At 34.6% G+C, this 25,142-nt stretch overlaps 2 protein-coding genes across 3 annotated transcripts in view; both read left to right on the forward strand.

Annotated features, from left to right (window-relative positions):
• Window positions 1-952: 952 nt before the first annotated feature.
• PIG-B (phosphatidylinositol glycan anchor biosynthesis class B) lies at window positions 953-4,244 on the forward strand. 2 transcript variants are annotated; one of them, XM_011645723.3, is made up of 3 exons: window positions 953-1,266; window positions 1,351-1,403; window positions 1,484-4,244. In XM_011645723.3, exons 1-3 carry the CDS (start codon window positions 1,254-1,256, stop codon window positions 3,011-3,013), a joined length of 1,596 nt encoding a protein of 531 aa, XP_011644025.2. In that variant the 5' UTR covers window positions 953-1,253; the 3' UTR covers window positions 3,014-4,244. The 2 variants fall into 2 exon arrangements, with proteins under 2 accessions (XP_011644025.2, XP_011644017.2); XM_011645715.3 differs by having other exon boundaries at window positions 953-1,192.
• A 12,337-nt stretch (window positions 4,245-16,581) lies between these two features.
• LOC105431480 (RNA-binding protein fusilli) overlaps window positions 16,582-25,142 on the forward strand; it is a 31,986-nt gene continuing 23,425 nt past the window's right edge. The window contains exon 1 of the mRNA XM_089082100.1: window positions 16,582-17,583. Coding sequence (XP_088938226.1) covers window positions 17,413-17,583 — 171 coding nt within the window. The 5' untranslated portion in view covers window positions 16,582-17,412. The remainder of the gene's footprint in view (window positions 17,584-25,142) is intronic.

The raw sequence follows: 25,142 nt of genomic DNA on the forward strand, positions 1-25,142 counted from the left end.
ATGATCATGTACTACATCTAGCACGGAAGAGAACCACAAAAACGTGCACATTACCTACGCCAATAAGAGTACAGCTGAAACGCATCCATGACCACTCTCAGGCTTCTCTCTGGTACTGTCTTGAATTCTATGACGTCATTGATTTTGATGTACTTTCTGTTGCGGCTACTGCGAGGTAAAGCAGTCAGAGCACAAAGATGGCTGCTTCCATGGAGACTGAAATAATCTTAATTGATGCTGAAGAAAATAAAGCGTATAATATGAAATAATATAATATAATGAAATTATTATGATATTATATAATATTATGAAATTATTTATTATTATTAATATTATTAATTTTTTTATTATTATTAATTATTTTATATATACGAGGTGTCGACATCGGTTCTATCATCTCTTGTGTGCAAGTAGAGCTGGTAGAAAAGCCTCTATCATTTTGCAATTTTCGCGATAATTATCGAATTATTAATTATTTATATATATATATATATATATATATATATATATATATATATATTATATTTAATATATATAATAAAATTATATTTTTTTAATATTAGATATGCCAGCCATTACTTCAGTTGGAGCTTCAGAAAACATACTGCAACTGTATTCCACTTTATAATCTTGAAGCGGAAGTTAGAAAGCACGAAACTAAAACTAAAACGGATAGCCGCGGTACACTTCCATTACGTCATAGCATGAGCACTCGGAGTGAATAAAGGAACGCACCCGTAATGCGCTATCATCTTATGCGGCCCATGCGTGCAATGGAACGCACTCAGCTGGATTCCATAAAGCGCATATGCGCGCATTTATCTATAATTCCTATCACATATATTATACCATATATATATATATATATATATATATATATATATATATATATATATATATATACACACACACACTACTATACCATATATATATATATATATACTATATCACATATACTATATCAATATACAAAATGCGCATGGAATCCAGCCATAGTCAAAGAGCCAAACTATCACCGTTCGGAATATACCCTGTATGTACATACTGTGGTTCAGCCCTGTGGTTCGGTGTTTACTTATGCATTGTGATTTTTTGGCGAACATCGATCGAAAAGATTATGATTTCCAGTCTACTTGATGTATAATAAAGGAAATGTTGGCTGTGAATAACAAGAAAGTATTTTTTATAAGGAGTAAGAATTAAAACTTTGGGCAATTTTTCAACCTCTAACCTCCAAATTATAGTATATTTATATGAGAGTATTCGGTAACAACTTCTTTTTAAATGACAAAACATTGCGTGGAGACGTAGTTAGAAATATCTGAAATGTATCCGATTTTTTTTTATTAGGTTGTACAAAATCAGTCGTGGTAAAAACATCTTTGAGGAAAACTCGAAAAAACGTATGCTTCTACTATAAATATCACTGGTTAAAATGCAATGGATCAGAATGTATTTGTTGGACAAATTTGGATTTCTGCAGGCTCTGGTATTATGGCGAGTAATTGCAGTATTTATAGTACAAACTGTTCATGCACCGGACGAATATTGGCAATCTCTAGAAGTGGCTCATCGTATGGCATTCGGCTACGGACACCTAACATGGGAATGGACATGGCAGATTCGTAGTTATGTATATCCATTTCTCATATCAATTCTCTATCGTGTGCTCGCGTTATACTCTTTGGATTCTGTGCTGCTCCTGACAACACTGCCTCGTATTTTCCAAGCTATTCTCTCTGCCTATGCGGATTACAAGTTTTTCAAATGGCACAAGAACGAGACAATGTTATTTGCTATGTGTTTGAATTGGTATTGGTATTACTGTGCCACAAGAACACTGATAAACTCAGTAGAGACTGCCTGTACTACAATAGCATTGACAATATACCCATGGAGAAATCAACGACGCTATCCATGGAGATGCATACGAGATACAGATTATTTGTGGATTGTGGGTTTCCTCTGTATGATGAGGCCCACCGCTGCAGTTATATGGTTTCCTTTATGTCTAGCTCATCTTTATATAAATGTTTATTTATATTTGGATGTAAGAATTCTTCTAAAATATATTTTGATAGGTCTTACTTGTGCCGCAACTTGTGTATTAATAGATAGTTGCTGTTATGGAACGTTCGTGATAACTCCGTGGAATTTTTTCAAAATGAATGTGGTTAAAAACATTGGAAGTACTTATGGTAGTCATCATCTATTATGGTATATCTTTATCGCTCTTCCCGTAATGTTTGGATACCATGCTATTGTATTTCTATATGCTTGTTGGGTATTATGTACAAAAAAACGCCAATTTTTACATCGAGAGAAACTTATGATGATTACGATAATTTGGACGATATTTGTCTACTCATGGCTGCCTCACAAGGAATTTCGATTTATCCTACCCCTTTTTCCAATGGTTATATGCGTAATTTGCTCTTGTATTCACAGTTTCAAAACCTATTGCTCGCTTCAATTCTATAACATAATCACGTCAGTGTCAATAAGCATCAACCTCGCAGCTATACTATATTTTTCTCTAATTCATCAACGTGCTCCGTTGGTGATAATGGATATTCTGCGACATGAGATTACTCAGGCAGATTCCTCGATAACGGACACGTTGTTTCTGACTCCGTGTCATGCCACGCCATTGTACAGTCATTTACACGTAAATGCGTCAATAAGATTTTTAACATGCGAACCTAATTTCAACAATATTGAAGACTATGTAGACGAAGCAGATCAATTTTTTGCAGACCCGGCAACATGGCTCAAGAACAATTATATCAACAATAGTAAAGTAACGTTACCAACTTATGTGATAATATTTAGTAATATCATGTCTAAAATATCCGAATTTTTACATACATATTATAAGCCGATTGCCATAGTATTTCATACAGACTTTGCAGAATGGCCCTATGGAATGAAAATGATATTATATAAACGTAAAGACTATTCTGCTATTTTAGAGAAAAAAATACAATGTGTTAATCATACGGATATCACATAATAAATGGAAATACTTGAATATCCACATTTATAACTCCCAATTTTTAACTCAAAATATTATAAATCAAGAATCAAATCAAACAATTATTACACAGTGTGACTCTATTTTATATAGAAAAATGAGATACATAGAGTGAACTTCAGGAAAAACTTGTGATATATTTAATATAAGTAAAAGAAGAGTTTAGGTTTTTTTTTCTCTTTTTATACATTTCTACTTGTTGTATTAATGAATTTTATTTATTGTTATACTAAATATTGTCTGAAAATACAATTTCTTTCGCTTTACAATTTTTTTTTTCTTTTTTTTTTCACACGTTCAGATAAATCGTAATCTGCAATTTCTTAAATTAGTTTCTTCATGCTTCCACGTGACAATACAGGAATGCAGTAAAAGAAGTCAATGTCGATGTTCTTGTTATCGACAACAAAAAGCGGCACCTGTCCATCCGGCTATTAATAATAATTAGATGATTAGCGCGAAACAGTCATAAAACGAAGGATGTTCTACGCTAAAAACGATCTGTGGAGTTAGAGGGGAAGCGAGCCCTCGGCTCGGAATAAATGAGTACCGTTAGTAAGTAAAACTCGAATCCACAGACCCGATCCGGGAACGATAACGATTCTAACGGTACCTCGCATCGCACTACAGATGCTCCGAAACGCAATTATCGTCCGGAGCCGTACCTTATTTTTCTCGAATTTACGTGGTTTTCAGTAATTGCAAGTACGCAGATGAGAAACTAGGCGAATTGAGAATTTATTGAAATCTCTTAGCCGCTATTTTGCGTTGGTTTGAATTTGTAAATTTTAGATGAAAAAATTTTTGCAAAAAAATTGAAATATCTAAAAATTTTGCTAGAAACTCGAACTATTTAGTTAGAAACTTGAAAATAATTTTGTTAGACCATCAAAGTAAATATTATGCAAGATATTTAAATTTGATAATATAAAAATTTTTAAATGCTAGCAATCAATTTTCTAGTATCTTATGTAATTATTTTGATGATACAACTATTATTCTCATATCTATGACATTTTTAGATGTTTCAGCTAAACTGTTCTTTTCATGTATTATACACTAAGCATATCTATCTAAGCATATTTATCTATATTTATAATTTATATGCTGTTATACATATTTATATATATGTCAACAAATAATTATACCCATGTATAAATAAATAATATGACAAAAAAGAAACATATATAATGTATCATAAAAATGTCAAGGATGCTGTTTTATCTCTGGTCAAAACACATTTGTCGACGTTGATGCTGACGCGCGAGGATATTCAAGATTGACAAATGATGTTTTGCATTTTCCATTCTACGCACAGAGAAGAAGACGGAAGAGGAGGAAGAGCTATTCTTCCTCCGCTGATAGGAGACTGGAAACACAAACAAGGAAAAATGAGTGAACGAAGTCGATTACTCCCGCGAGTAACGGCGTACGAGTCAGCGGAGGAGGTAAAACGGAAAGTAAGATATACTTATCGGAAAAGTCGAGAGGAAAACTAGTTGGAGGGGGAAGGGGGAAGAGAGCCGGAGATTTCTCGGCTAATATGCAGCGAGATATGTGATCATCGTGCGACGCATGGGCGATACGAGGTGAGGTGAGGTGAGGTGAGGTGAGATGAGGTGAGGTGAGGTGAGGTGAGGTGAGGTGAGGTGAGGTGAGGTGAGGTGAGACGTGATGAGCGGAAAGGTAAGATAACTCCGCGTAATCGAAGGTGCGCTACATGGTAAGACTCGGGGAAAATGTAAAAGGGGGGATTGACTCTATGGAGTCAACGTTCCGGCCGGGTCAGCGACCACGATGCTCCCTCTCGCTCGCTCGCTCTCGATTGCCTCTTCTCTCTTCTGCCTTCAGCGAGAACCGCGGGGAAGCGGCTCTCGCATCGCTGCATCCAACGTCGGCGAGACCACGCTTCCCGGGAAAAGGACTTCCTTGTGAGATTCTCGGCTTCCTTACCTGATCGGTCTCTCTCTCTCTCTCTCTCTCTCTCTCTCTCTCTCTCTCTCTCTCTCTCTCTCTCTCTCTCGCTCCCTCTCTCCCTCCCTCCCTCCCCCATCTCCCCTCTTTTTTATCCGAAAAATAACAATCTACGCTGCATGAAACTAAACTAATTCGTTAGCGCATGGATTTTCATGCGCTAACGAATTTTCTGCGTTTCTCGTATATAACGCTACTAATTAAAAACCTGATTTAATGGTAACAACGTAGTAAATATGATAATATGATAATTTCTATTTCAGGATAAATGTCGATCGTTTCTTGTCGCGATGCGAAGATTTCTCGATCCACTCGCGCAGGACAAGAAAGATACCTGGAAATCAGTTAACCGATGGAGGAGTAAATAAACATATAAATATTGTTGATGAATATCATAAATATCAAAAGGCGTCCTCTCGCTTGTTATAGTTCAGTCCCGGTATAGAGAAAACGTTCGTTTCGGTCTTGACCTCGCGAAAATTTTGCGAATCTAAAGGATAACGCACGTCGCTGAAATATTATTCTTACACAACTCGCTCGAACGCTTTGAACGCATTTGTATGCGCACTTTTGCGCGAAAGTCTTCGAGGTCGTAGCGCAAGGATTAATCCCACGTGCATCGCCGGCAGGAATGCAATCTGGCAATCCGCGAGAGAGACCTGTCCCTGATCGTTTCGAAAGTTATGTAGCCAGACATAAAAGCTACGTACACACGAACGCCGGTCCAGGAGAAAGTTCCCCGCAACGGTGAATCCGCTCTCCGTCCTCTCGCACATAAGAAGATCTCAAAGTGGATCGACCTCGTCGTCGTGAAGAATCCCTTCAACGCTTTGCCTATCTTCCGCTTATCTTCTTGGGAAAACCGAGAGAGATAATTGAATCACGATTACAGTTAAACCGAGGAGTAGAACAAGAGAGAGAAAGAGAGAGATGCCGTTAGATTTTCGCGAATTTTTATACAGACGGAATCGATATTCGTTTTTTCGGCTCCGTTATGATAGAACGATAGACCTGTTACGGGTGAAAAAACCAGGATTACGGATTCTTGATAAAAGATCTTACTTTGAATCTCCGAGTGATCGACCAGTTGATTGTACTTGGATCTCAAGAGAAATCCGTTCTGAATTGTAAAAATTATAAGATTTCTCAACGGAATGCAACATCCCTTTCTCGTTTATTTCGTTATTTCGTTCTTTCCAGACGCAAGAACGCAAAAAGAATAGTTTTGTTAAAATATGTAAAAATTTAATCAGATACAGATCTGAAAATAGTTTTAAGGTAATTAAGATGTTCAGATTTGGTTGTTAGAGTAAAAAAAATTTTGGCAGTATTATGTCTCATACTTGAGTACTCATCCTACATAATAATTTTAGTAGTTCGACGAAATTATTCTACGAAATATTATCTAGCTTAATTTTTAACATTTTTTTTATATCATCATTCATTAACACTCATCACGTACATGTAATTTAAAGTGTCGTAATAAATGAGAATTGATAAAAGATATCGCGCTCGTCATTGAATGCGCTAATTATTAAACATTTTATGTGTCTAACAATGGTATAAACAATGGCATAAAAATATTTTGCTTATATTCATTTTTTTAATTAAAGCTGTTTGAGTATTTTTTAAAACTTCAGAGACTTTCGGAAGCTATGGAAAATTTGGAAACAAGAATGTTTTTTCTATAATTAGTAAAAAAGATTCTCGACATAAATAAATTATTAATAAAGAACAACACAATTAATAAAGATCATTCTGGAATGGAAAAATTACGCTGAAATTTCGTAGAAATTTTGCTGAAAGTAGTATTTCAGCAAAATTGCTGAAAATTTGCTGAAATTTTGCTGCAATTTCACTAAAAGTGATTTTTTTCATCACAAATAGTGAAAAATCTCTGAAACTTAAATGTCTCCATAAATTTGTTCGTATATTTCTCTGAAAATTTGTTGAAATATCTCTGAAAATGTATTGAATCTCTCTGAAATTTCCCTAAAAAATGATTTTCAGCTAAATTGCTATAATTTCTCCAAAAAATAATTTTCAGCTAAATTGCTGAAAAATTATTATAATTTCTCCCCCAAAAATTATTTGTAAATTTATTACAAATTTTCTGAAAATTTGCTAAAATTTTGTTGCAATTTCACTGAAAATGATTTCTTCATCAAAAATAGTGAAAAATCTCTGAAATTAAACAACATTTTCCATGAATTTGTTCATGTATTTCTCTGAAAATTTGTAGGAATATCTCTGAAAATGTGTTGAAATCTCTCTGAAATTTCCGTAAAAAATGATTTTCAGCTAAATTGCTATAATTTCTTCAAAAACTTATCTGAAAATGTAAATTCTATTCTTCTAATTTTTGCAAATTCCATAAAAATTTGTTGAAATTTCATCAATATTTTGCAAAAAATATAGTAAATTTGCTAAAAATACGTACAAATTAAAAAGAAATTGTTTTCTCTAAAAAAGAAGTTTTAATATTTAATAAACTTCCCTAATAACACAAGGACATCTTCAAGACGTTCTCAGAATGTCCTATTAGATGAGCCAGATATCCTGAAGACTATTATGGTCCTGAAACGTAAACAGGACGTCCTGGACTAAATAAATGAGCGCCTCATTACGTCATCACCGTATGTTTCTAAACGGTCACCCATCCTATTTGGGATCCTGTTTAACTTTTATATTGGAATGAAACCCGCAACTGAAGACGTCCTCGGGACGTCCTCCACTCAGCCTTAGGCTATCCTGAGGATTTTCTTAAAATGACTTTAGGATGACTTCAGAATGATTTCAGGATATCCCACAAACAAGATGTCCTCGGGGACATCCTGAAAACGATCGCGTTCCGATATTGACTGCTAGTACTGAAAATTTATAATATATGTGACATCCCTTACGGAAAATAAGTGAAAAAAATGAAAAAAAATTGTTAGAAAATAATGGAATGTCTTTTATCTTGTATCACCGTATGTTTCTAAACGGTCACCCATCCTATTTGGGATCCTGTTTAACTTTTATATTGGAATGAAACCCGCAACTGAAATGATGGTATAAGTGAATGCAGAATTCTGCCATAAAATATGATAGATCTGGTTAATGAATGTTACTATATTGTCGTATAAATAGTCTCAATTTTAAAATCTCGATTGCACATGTAATTCTTGTAGATAATTAAATTACATATATAGAGTCATGAACCTAAATTATGTTTAATGAGAATAATTTTTCTTATAAAAATTATTCATGAATAATTTTTATAAGAACTTAAATTATGTTTAATGAGAATAATTTAGGTTCATGACTCTATATATGTTATTATATCTATATTATAGTTAATTAAGAAAAATAATAATAATGTTATTTCATTATTTATTCATTAAAGATAACTTAAAAATGACGATTAAATGATAATATATTTATGATAATATTTTGTGACAAATGTTACATTTATTTTACGTCATTATTTAGTACACTGACGATGAATGACGAAAAATGACCTTAAATCGTCGTCATAATGACGTCATTTGCTACTTGGGCCAGAATATGTTATTATAGTATTTTCAAAATACTTTTGAGGACTGTGTCAGAACAATGTCAGGATTATCAACAATTATTTATTAAAAATGCGTTATACATAAATGAATCTTTATTAATTATAGCTCGTTAGTTATACAAAACATAAAAATTCTCATTTTGAACATATGAAATAAAATACACACACACACACACACACACACACACACACACACACACACACACACACACACACAACTAATATATATATATATATATATATATAAAACATAAACTATAAACTCTTTAACTAAATATTTTTTTAAAAAAATTAATTTTTAAAGGAACTTTATATCCTTATATATATATATATGTATATATATATATATATATGTATGTATATGTGTGTGTGTGTGTATGTGTGTGTGTGTGTGTGTGTGTGTGTGTGTGTGTGTGTGTGTGTGTGTGTGTGTACATATAACGCATTTTTAATAAATAATTGTTGATAATCCTGACATTGTCCTGACAGTTCTGAAACGTATTCTATAATAAATACTATAATAACATATTCTGGATCAATATTGATTACATTATGGACGTCCACAGGATTACGGACGGATATGGTTAGAACTTTTTCAGGATGTCTCTGAGAATGCTTGTGAGATATCTTAAAGTCATCCTGAAGTCATCCTGAAGTCATTCTAAAGTCGTCTTAAGAAAATCCTCAGAATAGCCTGAGGCTGAGTAGAAGATTTCCCGAGAACGTCTCCAGGTCATAATGAGGCGCTCATTTACTAGTCTTAAGGGCGTCCAAAAATTTTTGTCTAAGTGTAATGTTATTTGTCCTACATATGTCTCAGGATATTCAAAATTTATACAGGATCATCCTGAGGACATTATACTATTAGGGTTATGAATAACATTTTGTGCATTTTCTTTAATCATCAAAAATGTATCGAATGAAATTATAATTTTTCTTAAAATGTTTTTTGTTTGATGTCATCTTGATCTTATGATGATTATGTGTTCTATCTATCCATACAGCACAAATGTCCAAAATACATCACAACATACAAAGCTCAGATATAGCTCCTAGGGAGTGGTTTAAATTGCTGAGCTCTCGGGAGCTTACAAAATTCTATTAACTAAATAAGCTCGCAGGGAATTTAAATTGCTGAGCTTCCGGCGAGCTTACAAAATTTGACTATAAGGTCCCGGGGAATTGATATTGCTGAGTTCTTGGAGAGTTTACAAAATTCGACTAAATAAGCTCGCAGGGAATTTATTTCGATGAGCTTTCGAAAATACCTGTAAGATTTTTATATAAATATTGTATAAAATATTTAAAAATAAAAATTAAGTTGAAATTTGAAAATAACTTCAGCATTTTTCATCATATCAAATTTTATAATATCCCAAGTAGCAAGATGACGTCATTATGACGGTCATTTTTCGTCATTCGACGAAAGCATACTAAATGACGTAAAATAAACGTAACATTTGTCACGAAATATTATCGTCATAAATATATTGTCATTTAATCGTTTTTTAAGTTATCTTTAATAGATAAGTAGTGAAATAACATTATTAATTATTATCTTTCTTAATTAATTATAATATATAAAAAAGAAAAATATTTCTATATTTAATGCAATTATTAACAAATTTATAAACAAGTAAATAAAATATATACAACAATTTATAAACAATTTTCATAAGAAAAATAATTCTCATTAAACATAATATAGGTTCACGACTTTATATATGTAATTAAATTATCTATCAAAAATTACATATATAATCGAGATTTTAAAATTGAGACTGTTTATATAACAATGTAGTAACATTCATTAATTTAGATATAGATATAGATATATAATTTAGATATATCATATTTTGTCTCAAATCTATATTTACTTATTTACTGTCATCGTTTCAGTAGCAGGTTTCATCCCAATATAGAAGTTAGGCAGCGTCGAGCAGGATCCCAAGTAGGATAGGTGGGCCGTCTTAGAAACAAGGAGCTTGCAATAGTGGGACGTATGAAACTCCCGGGTAGCACTTAAATGAAAGCTTCCCGAGAATTATTTTTTATGCTCGCAAAAAACTCCTAAAATATAATTTCCGAGCTCCTTACAAATTTAAATGAAGCTCGCTGTGAACTTAAATGGAACTTCCAAGGAGCTCTCAAAAGCGGACATAAGAGTTTCCGAGAAGTTTCGTGCGAGTTCTTTGGAAACTAAAATGAAATTTACCAAAAATTTTATGAGCTCCCCAGGAGCTGCCTGGGAACTTATTGTGTTGTATTTGAAGGATATCCTGAAGATATCATGATATTTTTAGCATATCTCTGTGATGTATTTTTTTGGACATTTGTGCTGTATGGGTGGGTACTTATATTCTCTGTATATTCAACAATCTAATATGTGAAATATATTAAAATCTATTTTAAATAAATATGTCTATTTTCTCTTAATATATATTTTCTAAAATACGAAATAAAAATAATTGTAATAAATAAAGACATTAATTATAATGAATTAATTATTTAATTTATCATCCAATTTTACTTCAATTCTATTTCAAATTTAATTACAGGCTATAGTAAGATGTCAAAAGTGCCTCTGGCTGAAAAAGATTCGAAACTTATTAAATAAAAAGAACAATAAAAAAATAAGTTTTATTTAACAAGTTTCGAATTTTTTTAAGCCGAAGGCATTTTTAACTCTTTAGTTGACAATAATTTTTCATTGAAATTATGCTATAATTATGTTGAAATTATCCTGAAATTTTAACTGAAATTTTGCTGAAAAATATTCCAAAAAATGGAACAATTTCAAAAAATTTTCAATGAAATTTCAGCGAATTTTTTAACAAAATTTTTCCACCAGGAAAGCTCTGAGAATCCGTGCGATAAGAAGTGCGCTGATTATAATTTTAGAAATTTGTTGATATAAAAATTCACCAAACGTTTTTATCGTTAGAAACTTTATTACACCGTCATTTTATAATAATGATCAGTGGAATCCCATTTTATCGTGTGATCGAACTATGACGATGTTAATAATAATTAAAAAAGATGATAAAAAAAACGGGACACTTTCCATGGAAATGCAGCGAAATTTCATGCAATAGTAACATCGTAATAATAATGCAATAATATATTCATATTAGTGATGACTATCCATAGGACAACAGAGTTCGAGAATGTAAACCGGCTCTCCTCGAGATATTGGAATTCCGCTAGACTTTGCTCGTGCTAAGACTTCAACGTTGTTTTAATTATTATCTCTCAGGGGCGTATTATTCGGAATTAAGATATGAGTGATCCTGAGATATCTCTTAAGCCTGGCACAATTTTTCCAGATTATAATCTTTGTAATAGTAACGGATGAAAAAAATTTCATCATTAACAAGAAGAAGCTGAAAATAAAATAAAAATAACATTAAAATTATTATTCTTCTTTATATAAATTCGCTATTTTCCGTAAATTATTATTACATCGGTAAAGTTCGTCTCTTTTTAAATAATAAACATCAAAGATATCTTCTTTTCGCACGAGAATTTATTAATAAATTTAAAAATTTAGATACAGATCTAAAAATAAATTTTGGATCATCAAAATTATTATGTAAGACATTTAAAATAATAAAAATTTGCAAAATTTTTTTATCTAGCAACCAATTTGAACGTTGTACATAATTATTTTGAAGGTCCAACAAAATTATTTTTATCTGCCTAAATTTTTAGATTTGCCAGCAAATGTTTTTTTCATGTGGAAATAGCATGAAGTCTCAAACTTGAATGGTTTGTACATAAATCATTCACGTGTGGTTCTCATTCATAAATCATTCAATCGAATTGTTTACGAGTTGACGAATCTTTGATTTTCAATACGATGAGAAAAGGTCGACAGCGATTTCTTCGCATTGTTTCACGATTATTTCGAAATAGCTGCATTCGTAAACGCAATTTTGATTGCCGATCACGACATCGTCGTTCTCTAAGTCACAATCTGGTGATGGAACGAGCATGAATTTCACATCAGTCGTCGAATTTACATTCGCGAGAAATCTGACTATCGCTAACTAGAATTCGATCGATCGAAACATGCTCCTGGTATTCTCTGGTTTCGTCCCCTCCCCCTCTCTCTCTCTTTCTCTTTCTTACTCTTCGATGTGAGAAGAGGATTTACCATCTTTTAGAAAAAAATTTATTATTATCTCTCACGCAAAAAAAAGAAAACTTGATTTACAATTTTTATTTATCCACACATGCATTTGTCCATCCCTGAAGTCTAATTTCCAATAAATAATTCTTATAAACTATTCTTTTTGTCTACTTACACATACCTAATCCTTATTATATTATATCTATATATATTTATATTTATACACATATATACATCTCTCTACTATTTTATATCATCTTCTAATAATAGCAATAAAGAATAGAATGACGTCGCCGTCAACCTCCGTTGATCGTTGTGCCTCCGTTTCTCCTGAAACGCAACGTGACACGTGCGCAGGCGTACGTCTCGTGTGCTTCCATCAACGTGTTTACGTTTAGACCCGCACACGCGAAGCTACGTGAGGGATGGATAGAATAGACGTAAGATCGCCGAGAATGACCTATCACTTCGCGTAACCCAACAACTATCCACGCGTGATCGTTTCAAAACTTGGACACATACGGAGATACATTTTATATATATATATATATATACTTTGTTGCGCGTTTATTACGTGAACGAGCGCGCGCTAATAAACACGCAACAAATTCACAATCACCACGCAGGAACGAGACGATATTTTATGCAAGTTCGCTTAAATATGAATACGTATAATGTGACTAGGTCATCGTCGACTGTGCGTGTTGATGTAGATATATAAAAAGTGCAAATTTATTGCAACCAACGTGACATTCTCGCTCTATGCCTGTAGATTGAGAAACGCAGGAAATGGCGGCGTTATGACTCGGCGGAATCGGACGTTGCGGTATTTCCGATGAAGTATTACGTCTCTTTCGTCTTCTCGCTCGCTCTACATCATTGAAAATCGGAATAATCACGCGGAGGATCGATGATTGATGACGGATAAATATAGAAAAAGAAAAAAAGGAGCGAGAAGAAGCGGACGTAATCCATTTAATGTTGCCGCGGCTACGATACCTCGACGCCGCTTTTCTCGATCATATTTTCCGTACTTTCTCTCATAATTGCGATGATGTTTAATAACGATCGCTTCCTCACGATTTCTTCCGAGTCCGCGGCTGCGATTCAACCGCAAAGGAAAGTGGCCGCACGATCGTAAATCGTAGTTAAAATTTCCGAGATCGCCAATTTCCGGTGGCGATTCGTAACGTGAGATTGCAATGTAATGCTGTATCGTGTTATTTCTCATTAGAAATTAAGGTCGAGGGCGCCTCATTTTTAACAGGCGCCGTGTATATAGCAGGAAACCGCATAAATTCGTGAGATGCGGCCGCATAATTGGAGGGCTCATTAATCGGAATGGCCTCAAAGTACCGAGAAAATATAAAATAATCACGCTAACTATGCCAACGCACTTGGAATATTTTATCATATCACATAAAAAGAAAGAGAAAAAGAAAAAAGAAAGAATTTTCAAGATAATGGAATTGTCAAAATTTTTCTGATAAAATATATTACAAGCTTTATTTCATCAAACTACCGAGGAAATATGAAATAATTGCGCTAGCTGTGCTAGCACATGGAATATTTCATAGATAAAAAAAGAGAAAAAGAAGAAAAAAAGAATTTTCGAGATGAGATGGAAATATCAAAATTTTTCTGATAAATATATTATGAGTTTTATTTCAGACAATATAGAAAATTTCTTCGATTTAATTTCGATATTACCGAAGACTTTCGGAATCTTGCTATTGATATTTGTTAATTGGTCGAAGTATCTATATTGAGATGAATAGATAAATGATTTTGTTATTTTAACTTCATAGTCAAAGATTTAAATTATAAATAACATTTCCTTAATTATATCCATCCATATATACTTTAATTTAAAATCTGATTTTTATATTCATATATTTATCCTAATATCATTAAGATGAATATTAATATATATTTAATCCATTTACTGTCTAAAAAAAGAATTGTTTTTGACTCTTTACACATTATTAAGGTGATTACACATGAAGGCTAAATAAACGAGTAAAGTCCGACGAGAGCGTTCATATACATACGCATGTCTAAACATACATAGGTATATTTATGTATGCATACGTATACTCATACATACATTTCTGCACACATTGTACAAATTTTCGTGTCAACTTTTTGTCACTTTTGTCATCACATTAGATATCTAGCCTAATTCTGAGAACTTAACATTGTTTCTTCATGTAATTTCATGTAATTAGCAATATCAATTTTGTAGATACAGGCTGCAAAATTTTTATATAAAGCAAAAAATTGACGCGACTTGATAGCTCTGAACGCTATATATTAAAGTAAATGATAAAAAAGATCTAAATTATAAAAATTTTTTTCGTTCTTGAAATTTACGAAACTCATATGCTACACGTATGAATGCTTAAACTTTAATTGTGGAAAAGGATTTTCAAATTTATAAAATTAATAAAATTAAATCGACAAAAATTATCTCACTCTGCCAGTAATGCAGACGAGTTCAGCATTCCCTTAACAGCGCAGACTGTTAACTGCCTTCTTTTCATTTGCTTGATAAATTTTTTACTAGCAGAATCTTTTTTAAAGACCTTTTACTATTATTTAATATGCAGAATTCTAACGAGTACGACGAATTTCTCTTAAATTTCGATTTCGTTTTCGATCGGCATCAAGACTGTCACCGAACCGGAGGGTGTTCAGGACGTCTCTACGTTCCTGCGGTCGGAGTGGCTGCGCGCGCGCGCGCGCAACTCGCGCCATTTTCCCGATGCTCCTCGCATCTGATACACCGCGCGTATCTCGCGTCGCACGTGGAGTAAATGCAGTTCCGAGGGATATCGGAGCGACGATGAAGATCGGACAACAATGGAAGACGTTGCGCGAAGAAACGACGCGAGGAAGTTCCGTTCCACGTGCGCGCCACATGGATCCGCCATGAGCGTTGACGAGGCGAAGCGAAACAGCCGGACTTCTGTTTCAGGTGGACCGAAGAGAGAGAAAGAGAGAGAAAGAGCGGGCTGCTATTTCTGGAGAGCGAAGTGGTGGCGCGACCGCCTCGGACGCACGTTTGCATCCTTTCCCCTCGCTTCAAGACATCCATTTTCCGCGATCCCGATAAAAAAAGAGAGGGCGAGATGATGAAATTTATTGGTGTTTTCCCCTCGCAAATTCCTCGTTCCTGGAGGTGTATCGCGTCGCAACATTCTTCATTTCTTCTCCCTCTTTCTCTCTTGTCTCCCTCCCCGCGCTCTTTCGTTCGGCATGCGAACAGACAGGTACTCGACATTGTTCCTCTTTCTCCTCTAGCGTCTTTTCCTAGATGATTCGATTCCAAATCAGCCACGCTTTTTCGACCTATGACGGCGCAATATTTTGGAAATTCGAAACTCATCGGAAGGAGTAAACCTATCGAATGGTACTCGGTTAATATGACGATACCTCGCATACCTCGTCCCTCGCGCTTTTTCCCACCATATTTCCCTCTTATCTGCGGTAAATCCGGATTTCCAAATACTCGATATCTCTGCCGCGCATCCGTTCAAGTCGATGAGCGTCACTCCGGCTCGAATTCCGGCGAACGTCGACGGCGTTTTTCGCCGTTTCGAGAGAATATTCTCCGCGATGCGCAACAGGTATACCTCCTCTCCGCTTCGCCCGTCGCGTCTCTATTTAATTCCCGTATGTTCGACATCGCGCGCGCACACCTGTCTATCTCTTTATATCTTATTAACGCACACAGATTGAAATTTCGCACGGATATTTATTTGTTTCATTACCCACGAGAAGGCGAGAGAGAAAAGGAATCGTTTCGAATGGCGCACAAGTGTTTCCTCTCCCTTTCTCTCTCTCTCTCTCTCTCTCTCTCTCTCTCTCTCTCTCTCTCTCTCTTGATACCCGTACGTCCGATATCTTCACGTACCAGAGTAACTCGTCATTAACGCGGATTGAAATTCCGCATGATATTAATGCGTTTTTGCTGTTTGCTCGACGAAAACACCCTCCCCATAGCACATAATAGGCATTTCCGTCTCTCTCTATCTCTCTTTCTCTCTTTTTCCCCCTCCCTGTCGAGACACCGAGCGAGCCAGGAGCCTCGGCTAACGAGAGAGGGACCGTGTCGACGCGCAGTCGCCAGGTGAGGCAACGACGACGACGTGTTCACCTCGTTACACTCAGTCGGGGAGACGTACGGTCAGTGCTGCAGAGAACCTTGCGTTTTCGACGGTGCTCCGTTCGAGCGACCGCAACTCAATCGAAAGAGAGAGAGAGAGAGAAGGATAGATCGTGCGGAGAAAGAAAGAGAAGAACAGAAAGACAAGGATAGCAGCGGATTGCGCTCGCCGTCGGGATTGATCCTGCTCGCGCAAACTCCGGTTTTTTTTCTCCTGTCTCTTTTCGGTTGCTCCAGGTGTGCTCGCCGTCGAATCCATAACCTCAAACCTGCCGTGTTCCGCGTCTCACCGTTCCCCGTGAGAAAGTATGTCGCGCGTGGCAGATAATCAGTGAGCAATCAGTGACGTAGGGACGCCCGTGGCGTCGGGACGTCGCGCGAGTGCATCGATAGGCAACGATAACGGAAGGAGATAGAAAGAGCGCGAGGAGTGAGAGAGAGAAAAAGGGGAGAGAGAGAAAGAGAGAAGGAGAGAAAGAGATTTGAACTCGGAGCAAGATCGGACGGACCGCTTTGGAGCTGCCAGGTGCGCTCCTGCGGGAACGATGACAGGAACAAGGATAGGAGGAAGTGGCGGTGGAGAAGGATGCGATTCGCAAAACATCCTAGTCACTCTGTACGTGGCGACCGCTGGCCTCCAGGGAAATACGCTCGGCTCCGACGAAGAGGAGATTACGCTGCTCGTCTACGTGCTCATCGACGAGCTGCAGAACAAGGTAAGCAAAGAGAGAGAGAGAGAGAGAGAGAGAGAGAGAGAGAGAGAGAGAGAGAGAGAGAGAGAGAGAGAGAGAGAGGAGCAGGCAGGTGAAAGAGAGAAAGAGAGATCGCTCGAGACGCAGGCGGAAGTGATTCGCCACGGACGAGTTGATTCTCCGCTCTCGAGATTCACCTCCTCGCTGGAGTGATCTTTGCTACGAAAATCGCCAGGTCAAATTGCCTCGAGTGATTTCGATTAGTCTTCCCGATGACCAACTTGTCGATTAACGCGCGGATAGAATTAGTTCGTTTACTTATGGCGAACGATGAAGAGATTTGATCATTGATATTGTGCCCATTTCTACACGGAGAGAATAGCTTTGCTGGCAAATGTAATAATTTGACCAGATATAGATCTGAAAATAATTTTGTTGGACCATCAAAATTATTATGCAGAACGCTTAAACGTAATAATAATACTACAAAAATTTTTTATCTTCTAGCAAACAATTTGAACGTCGTACATAATAATTTTAAAGTCCCAACAAAATCATTTTCAAATCTGTATTTGGCCAAATTTTTAGATCTTCAAGATCTTCTTAAAAGTGTTCTTTCTGTATGTCAATGTGGATTTAATCTGAATTTAACTTGCTTTCCTTCTTTTTTTAATTCTAAAAATTAGAAAAAGATAAAAAATAGATTTAAAGTTGCTGGCCGAGATTAAAATTAATCTAAATTGGTAGAAATGGACATTAGAGAGATTGCGTTATAAAAATTCTGCCGCGAGCGTTTCTGTCAGTTAATGTTGATTAAGCAAACCAAAGTTTTCTTAATTCACAAACGATCTTCGAAAAAGTACGCCAATCATCCGGCACGAATTACTAGATCGCTCACAAATTGATATGAAATTGCAACTTTCATCGGAATAAAAGATATTATTTGTGCGCGCGTGTTTCGGATATTTCTTATATTTTGTCCTCTGTCTTTCCCGCGCCAAATATTTCAAATGGCAAGGATTTCGATTGCGTGTTTTATTTTATAATCAAAATTTGTTTCAAAATAATTTTCTAAATTCATCTATTAAATTACTTTAAGTTTCAGGATTATATTTTTAATTCTTCGCTATTCTGTTTGTTCTGAGACATAAAACCCTTTTTAAAAACTTTTTTTTTCGCATTTTATTAGTTGATAAAGAGAAAGAAGAATTGAAAGTACTATTAGCGGATTGAAAATAATTAATAACTTTTATAACTGATCTCCAAATGCTCAAATATATAAAATATATCAGGATTTTATAGCATTTGTCAGTGCACAAAAAAAAATTAATTTTAAATCAAGATAGATATTCTCATGTTAATCTTGAAAAATAATACTTGCATCAATACAAATTCAATTAAGTCAAAATTAAAATTTTTAAGAAGACTATAATATTCTTACTATATAAGAATCCTTGTTTTGATTTAAGACTAATATTTTCTATGTGATGAAGATTTATTTAATAATCCTTTCGCGTTTTTATGCTATTGCGCCTAACTATTGCGACTATAATGACGATTCTATGATAGATGTAGACATAGGACAGCTACTTCTCGGACATGTAAGTTTAGTTATGTAAACGCTCTCTCTTCGTAGAAAGATGGTAATCTGAAGAAAAAAAGAATAGCGGGTTGCGCGCTCAAGGAAGTCTGCTTAATTCAAACTGCCGGTTTAAAAAGTCCCGAGTTCGTCGTGAACCTAAACAGTTGTCGCATGAACGACACGCTTTTCTTCGCTAAATTATAATGGATGCTAAAAATACACTCGTGACGACTCCTCGTAACGCGAGTCGTGAATTGCGATTCGCCCAGCTCAAATCGAGTTGTCTGATAACGAGCACTTTATCTCTAGAATCTCTCAGGCATTAGATAAATCGGTTAGCGTTAAATGATTGAATTATCTATTTCTATTTATGTTACATTCGGAGGGAAAACGTCGAGAATCAGCCTGAAAATGCGATACGGATCGGCCGATATCGTTAGAAAAATCGCTAAAATCAAGACGCTTTCGCGATAAAATGCGCGCTCGCTCGCATGTCAATTAAGTATCGTGATTAACAAATTTGTCAGAACACTGCTACCACGGCCTCGATACGCGGGATATAAACAAAAAAGCCGCACTCTTGATGAACATATCATCACGTTTGTCGCTGTCCGATGGACAGCAGCGAGAAGGTGGCGACTCTCGAGGCGACTTGTTTTTCCCCCGAGAAGTGTAATTGAGAGATTTTGCGCGATGGATCGAGCTTTTGGCGTACATATCGTGAGAACAGCCTTCTGATATCCTAGTAAAAATATTATTAATCTTAATTTATTAAGATCTGCGATCGTAAAAACTTTTTACACGTGATTAAATAATGATTTTTTACGATCGTCTTAATGCACTGGACGATTAATAGATACTGTTATAAACAAGCATATATTTATGACAGACGCGAGAAAATAAATGGGGGAATAAATGGGAATTTTTCTTCGTACACACGTGCTCGGACAAATAATTCATTCTTTATGAGGCTATTATAGTTTTATAGTAAACAGTTTGAAAACTCCATTAAGTAAAAAAAAAGTGTAGAAATCACTTAAGAGATAAGAGAGTTAAATTATAGTTGTCAAGAGAGGATTTGAGCAATGTTGAAAGATATTTGATATTGCTAAATACGCAAGATATATTGAATTAATAGACGAAAGAATATGTATGTATGTGTAAATAAATATTTAAAATAAATAAATATTGAAATGTTTTATATTTATCTTTTCAAGAAATATTTTATTCTGAAGAAACTGTTATGATTTATGAATAGTGCATTTTTTCATAGCCAATTTTTCCATAACGCATTTTTTATTCTAAATGTTAAACGCTTTGATAACTTGTCGAGATATTTTTATCAACTGATTAAATTGTTATCGAGGCTATTGTGCATTAGTAGATAAAAACTCTACCTTATGCGTTTTTTATAATTTCTTGGTCTACTAAGTTTCAATTTAAAGACGAATTTAAATATTTATATTTATTTTTTTGTTCTTTTTTATACATTTGACATTAATATTGTTTCCTAATTTTAACATCGAGACGTTTTTCTTTCACTAAATCGTATTTATATCTAATTTAATACAATTTAATACGATTTTTTTGTTAGATTTGTTTTAAAGAATTCTCATTGTAACATATGTCACTTATAGATTGGAAAAATCCGAATTGAGAAATATTTTTTAAATTGAAAGTAAAATCAAAGTCAGATTCTCAGACGAAAAAAGGAAGTGGCAAGGATTTCTAATGACTTATGAAGCGTTGTTTTTAATTTCGACAACATAAGGAATTTGTTTTATGAAACAGGCTCATATGTTATTTTAAACATTTGCGATTCCTTCCAGGCCTACGCGAATAATAATCGTGAAATAATCGTGAAATCACGTGATTAATATACCGCGCTGTGTTTAATTGCTAGTTGTAATGAAATGTATTACATCGTATGGAATAAGATTATAAGGCTCTGCATGTGATTAAGGTTTTGCACATAACAGGAAAAACAGGAGTAAATATTAAATAAATATTATTAAGTGTCAGATATAGCTGTATTTTATATATTTACGTTCCATTTTGCGTGTTTATGTTTAATCTCTATTTCTAATTTTTATTTCCAAAATTTAATATTCATTTCTGTTCCTAATTTTTATTTCTGTTCCTCCTATGCGCGTGTAAGACATAGCTATATCTTATATTTATTTATATCCATTTTGCGTTTAATCTGTATTCCTAATTTTTATTTCTAAAATTTAATATTTATTTCTAATTCCTATTCCCGTCCCTATATTGTGCATGGGGCTTGAAAATGCGAGATACTTCTGATGTCATCGGGTTGCGCGAATCTCCCGACAGATTTGCGAGGTCGCGTTACGCAAAACTGCGGCTTTGCTCCCGCGGAAGCCGGTCCCTCGCGATGCGAGACGCTTGCGCGGTCATGCCGGTGTGTCGTCGGCTGCCATTGTTTCTCGAATTATCCGATGGAGGCGGAGCATCGCGCCCTCGAAAGGTCGTCCATTACCTCCAGCCTTGTGCCGGCGCGATCACCCGGTTATACGCCAGCCGCCGGTCGCACGGTCTTTCTTTTCTTTTCTTTTTTTTTTCATTTACCCTCCTTCCTTCTCCCTCGACTCTGAGTCGCGTTTTTTTTTCTTTCTTTTTCGGTCGATCCTTCGAAATTTTCAATTCTGATCTCGTTTAAATTGTTTCAATTGCCAAATTGCCAATTTCTCTCAGATTTCAAGATCTTCTCAGATTTCGTATCGATAGAATCATACTTACACTTTCCACGGGATGTACAAATCTTTTGGAGAACTTTTGGAGTTTTACTTTGATTTTCAATCATTTGTGAAACTTACAAACTTGAAAGCGCAAACACCTTCAACCTTGGTACATCACACGATCTTGCGTAAAAGCGATATTGCGATACACTCCGTTTTCCAACGTCCCGGATAATTTCGTCGCGACGTCTTCGTTAAAAGCGATGGCGACGCAACATTTCTTTTCGAAGAAAGACCGTTGAAATGAAACTTAGAGAAATTGTCTAATACCGGTGCTTTGCATTGACGTTTACTCGCCACTTTACGAAATGTCAGTCCGTTAGTTTTACTTGTCTAAGCGAACGAATCTAATTCTTTTTCAATTTAAATTTTACGAGATACGAGTCGACGATTTCTCGATCTTTCCATACTGTAAGAAATAGATGACCGTAAGGTCATGAAGAGATTATAAACAGTTAACTATAGAGGAGCCGTCGCGATCGTCCAGACTAAGTTGGTAGTAAGCGAGAGATCCCGTGTTCAAATCCAGTCAGTCTCCGTTTATTTTTCCGAATTTAATAAATATCTTTCGATACGAATCCAACTATATATATCTCTTTAAACTCTTCATTTCCTTTCATGAAGAACTCGGGGGCTACGTAGGAAAATCGGTAGGTGGATTGAACCTTCCACAGTTATATGACGTTTGTGCAACGGATGTTCTCGTTCTTCCCCACGTTCTCATTCCGGATTGAGTATCGCGGCGCGCGTGACATGACGGATTTCTCGTTTCGCGAAATCTAGCGCGCGCGTTACGGCAACAGCAGGTGCACCTTTATTCTTCGTTGCGAATCGTGTCTTGCACGAGTGCGCCCGGATCGCACCATCTGGTCGGCCATTTCCTTTTTCCTTCGAGTCGCATACCTGCCTGCCTATAATCTCGAATGTTACCCCGATCGGGGACAACGGTCACGAGCGAGCGGCGCTCCTCTCGGTCCTCCTTCTCGATTCGAAGAGGAAGTCGAACGATAACAGTGAGTTTGCCGTTGCTACTGCCGATTGCAATATCTAGCTTAAAGATAACGAAATCTGACGTAATACCTCGCCTCGAAAATCGCTTGAATTTTCCAGGACAGTGCCTGCTAATTCGGAACATCGTGGTAACCTTCTAAAGAAGTCAGAAAAGCACGACTTTATTTCAGAATAAAATAAAAAAATGATATAATTATAGCATTTATAATATTTAATTGCATTTATTATATTGAATCAAAATTAAGTAGTAAATAGGTAGTTAATTAGTTAGTTAGTAACGACCAACTTAAAATTAGTAACTTAATTTAATTAGTTTCAAATGAGTTAATTTTTAATTTCAATTTATTTTTTAAAACGCATTAACTTTTTTACTTTTGTCTAAATTAAAATTTTTGTCTAAATTAAAATTTCTTAGTCCATATTATGATTTTTTACGTTACATAATAATTGTTTCATTGTTTAAAGTAATTTCGTTTTCAAAAATTAAAACGATTTAATATAAATAATATTTTAAAAAATTAATTTTTAATTTCACTCAACTTACTATTAACGTAATGTTTAACTAAATTGCTTTTATTCATGCAGCTTTAACATAATTAAATTGATTTTATAGACCATTAACTTTAACTTAATTTAGTTAAAAAAATATTTAACTCAATCCTGCATTGAATATAACGTTCAATGTAAATTAATTTATGTGATGTAAAAGATATTTGCATCTTTTCATTCGTAATCTTATTTAAATCGACGCACTTACTGTTTTTTATAATTCTTTTACGTCAACAGTAATTGCGTGCTAAACATAAAAAAAGCTTGCGAAACTTAAAGCGGAAGATCTATGTATCTTATACTTCGATGCGATGACAATCGTACTTGAAATTGTAAATAATTCACGCAGCAATTATCGACTAAATACACAGGCCTGCAACATTTTAACTTTTTTTGCGTTCTGGAAAACAGAAGTCGTTTCCTACGTAATTTTGTGCGCTGAATCTGTGGCTGAATCCTGTGGCTGGAGCCAGAGAATTAGTCTATCACGTCAGATTATCGAGATAAATTCGTTGTTATCGAAATAAATAGTCCAAAAAGCAGTTAAGTTCATCGATTTATTGATAACAATGAAATTTTTTTCTGCCAATTTCGCAAACGGCATCTTAAAGTACTAGATTTTATTTTTAAAATCAATTTTGAACCTGTACGATTTTTTCTCACAGTGATATCAAAGTTTGAAGTTAGAGAATCTACAGTGTATATTGTAGTATCACATTTTAAGTTAATACATCATTCTCTCAATTTAGATCATTATCTTAAATTTCGATAAATTTTATATTCATAAAATAATTGGGATTCACTCACAAAAATTGAGAGAATAATGTATGTATGCAGAAAAAAATTTCATTGTTAGCAATAAATCGATGAACATGACCAAAATCGCTATTTTTGGGCTATTTGAGGCTCGGTTTTGTCGCCGCGCAACATAGGTTATGTGACGTCAGAACCGAGAAATGACATGCAAAAAGTTTCTTGCGTATAGTTTTATTTTGCACTTTTTCCTTGAAAAAACATGATATTTTCACATTCTTCATATTCAATATGGTTGCAGCGAGAAAGCCGAGTCTTAAACCAATTTATCTCGATAATCTGACGTGATAGACTAATTCTGCGACCGGAATCGGATTCAGCGTACAAAATTATGTAAGAAACGACTTTTATTTTTACAAACACACAGGAACATATATACTTGTGATATGAGAGTTTTCCAGTTCAGCGTTTTTAACTTAGTTCTTTAATAATCTGCATTTATCTACACCAGCATAGTGTTTTTTACAATTCATAGTTATTATCAAACAAAGATTGACTATTTAAACTTATCAAGGATTATAAGATTAGAATTAAATTTATCACAAATATCAATAAAATTATTGAAAGCAAGACTGTTAGTAATATTTTGATTTTTATAGAATATATTCATTTTTGATACTAATTATATCACATGCTTTTTCGAATTATAGATCTTTGGGAGATTGGTAAAGACATAAGTAAATAAAATAAATAGATTCAAACTTCAAAATAATTTTGTTGGGCTATTAAAATAATAATATAGAACGTTCAAGTTTCTAGAATATACAAAATTTTTGCAATATTATATTATAGCAAAACATTTTACATAATTTTAGCCTAATGAATTTATTTTCAGATTTATATCTGGCAAAACTGCTTTAGCAAAACTA

This window comes from Pogonomyrmex barbatus, unplaced genomic scaffold (assembly GCF_055798465.1).
Source record: "Pogonomyrmex barbatus isolate J1 unplaced genomic scaffold, ASM5579846v1 scaffold5, whole genome shotgun sequence".
In the NCBI taxonomy this organism is placed as follows: Eukaryota; Metazoa; Arthropoda; class Insecta; order Hymenoptera; family Formicidae; genus Pogonomyrmex; species Pogonomyrmex barbatus.

Excerpts from the sequence above, each read along its gene's own strand:
- PIG-B (XM_011645715.3), top strand. The coding sequence starts at position 1,153 with ATGTTGGCTGTGAATAACAAGAAAGTATTTTTTATAAGGA. Across the intron at positions 1,193-1,350 it reads GAAAGTATTTTTTATAAGGA|GTTGTACAAAATCAGTCGTG; the intron begins GTAAGAATTAAA and ends TTTTTTTATTAG. Across the intron at positions 1,404-1,483 it reads TGAGGAAAACTCGAAAAAAC|GCTCTGGTATTATGGCGAGT; the intron begins GTATGCTTCTAC and ends GGATTTCTGCAG.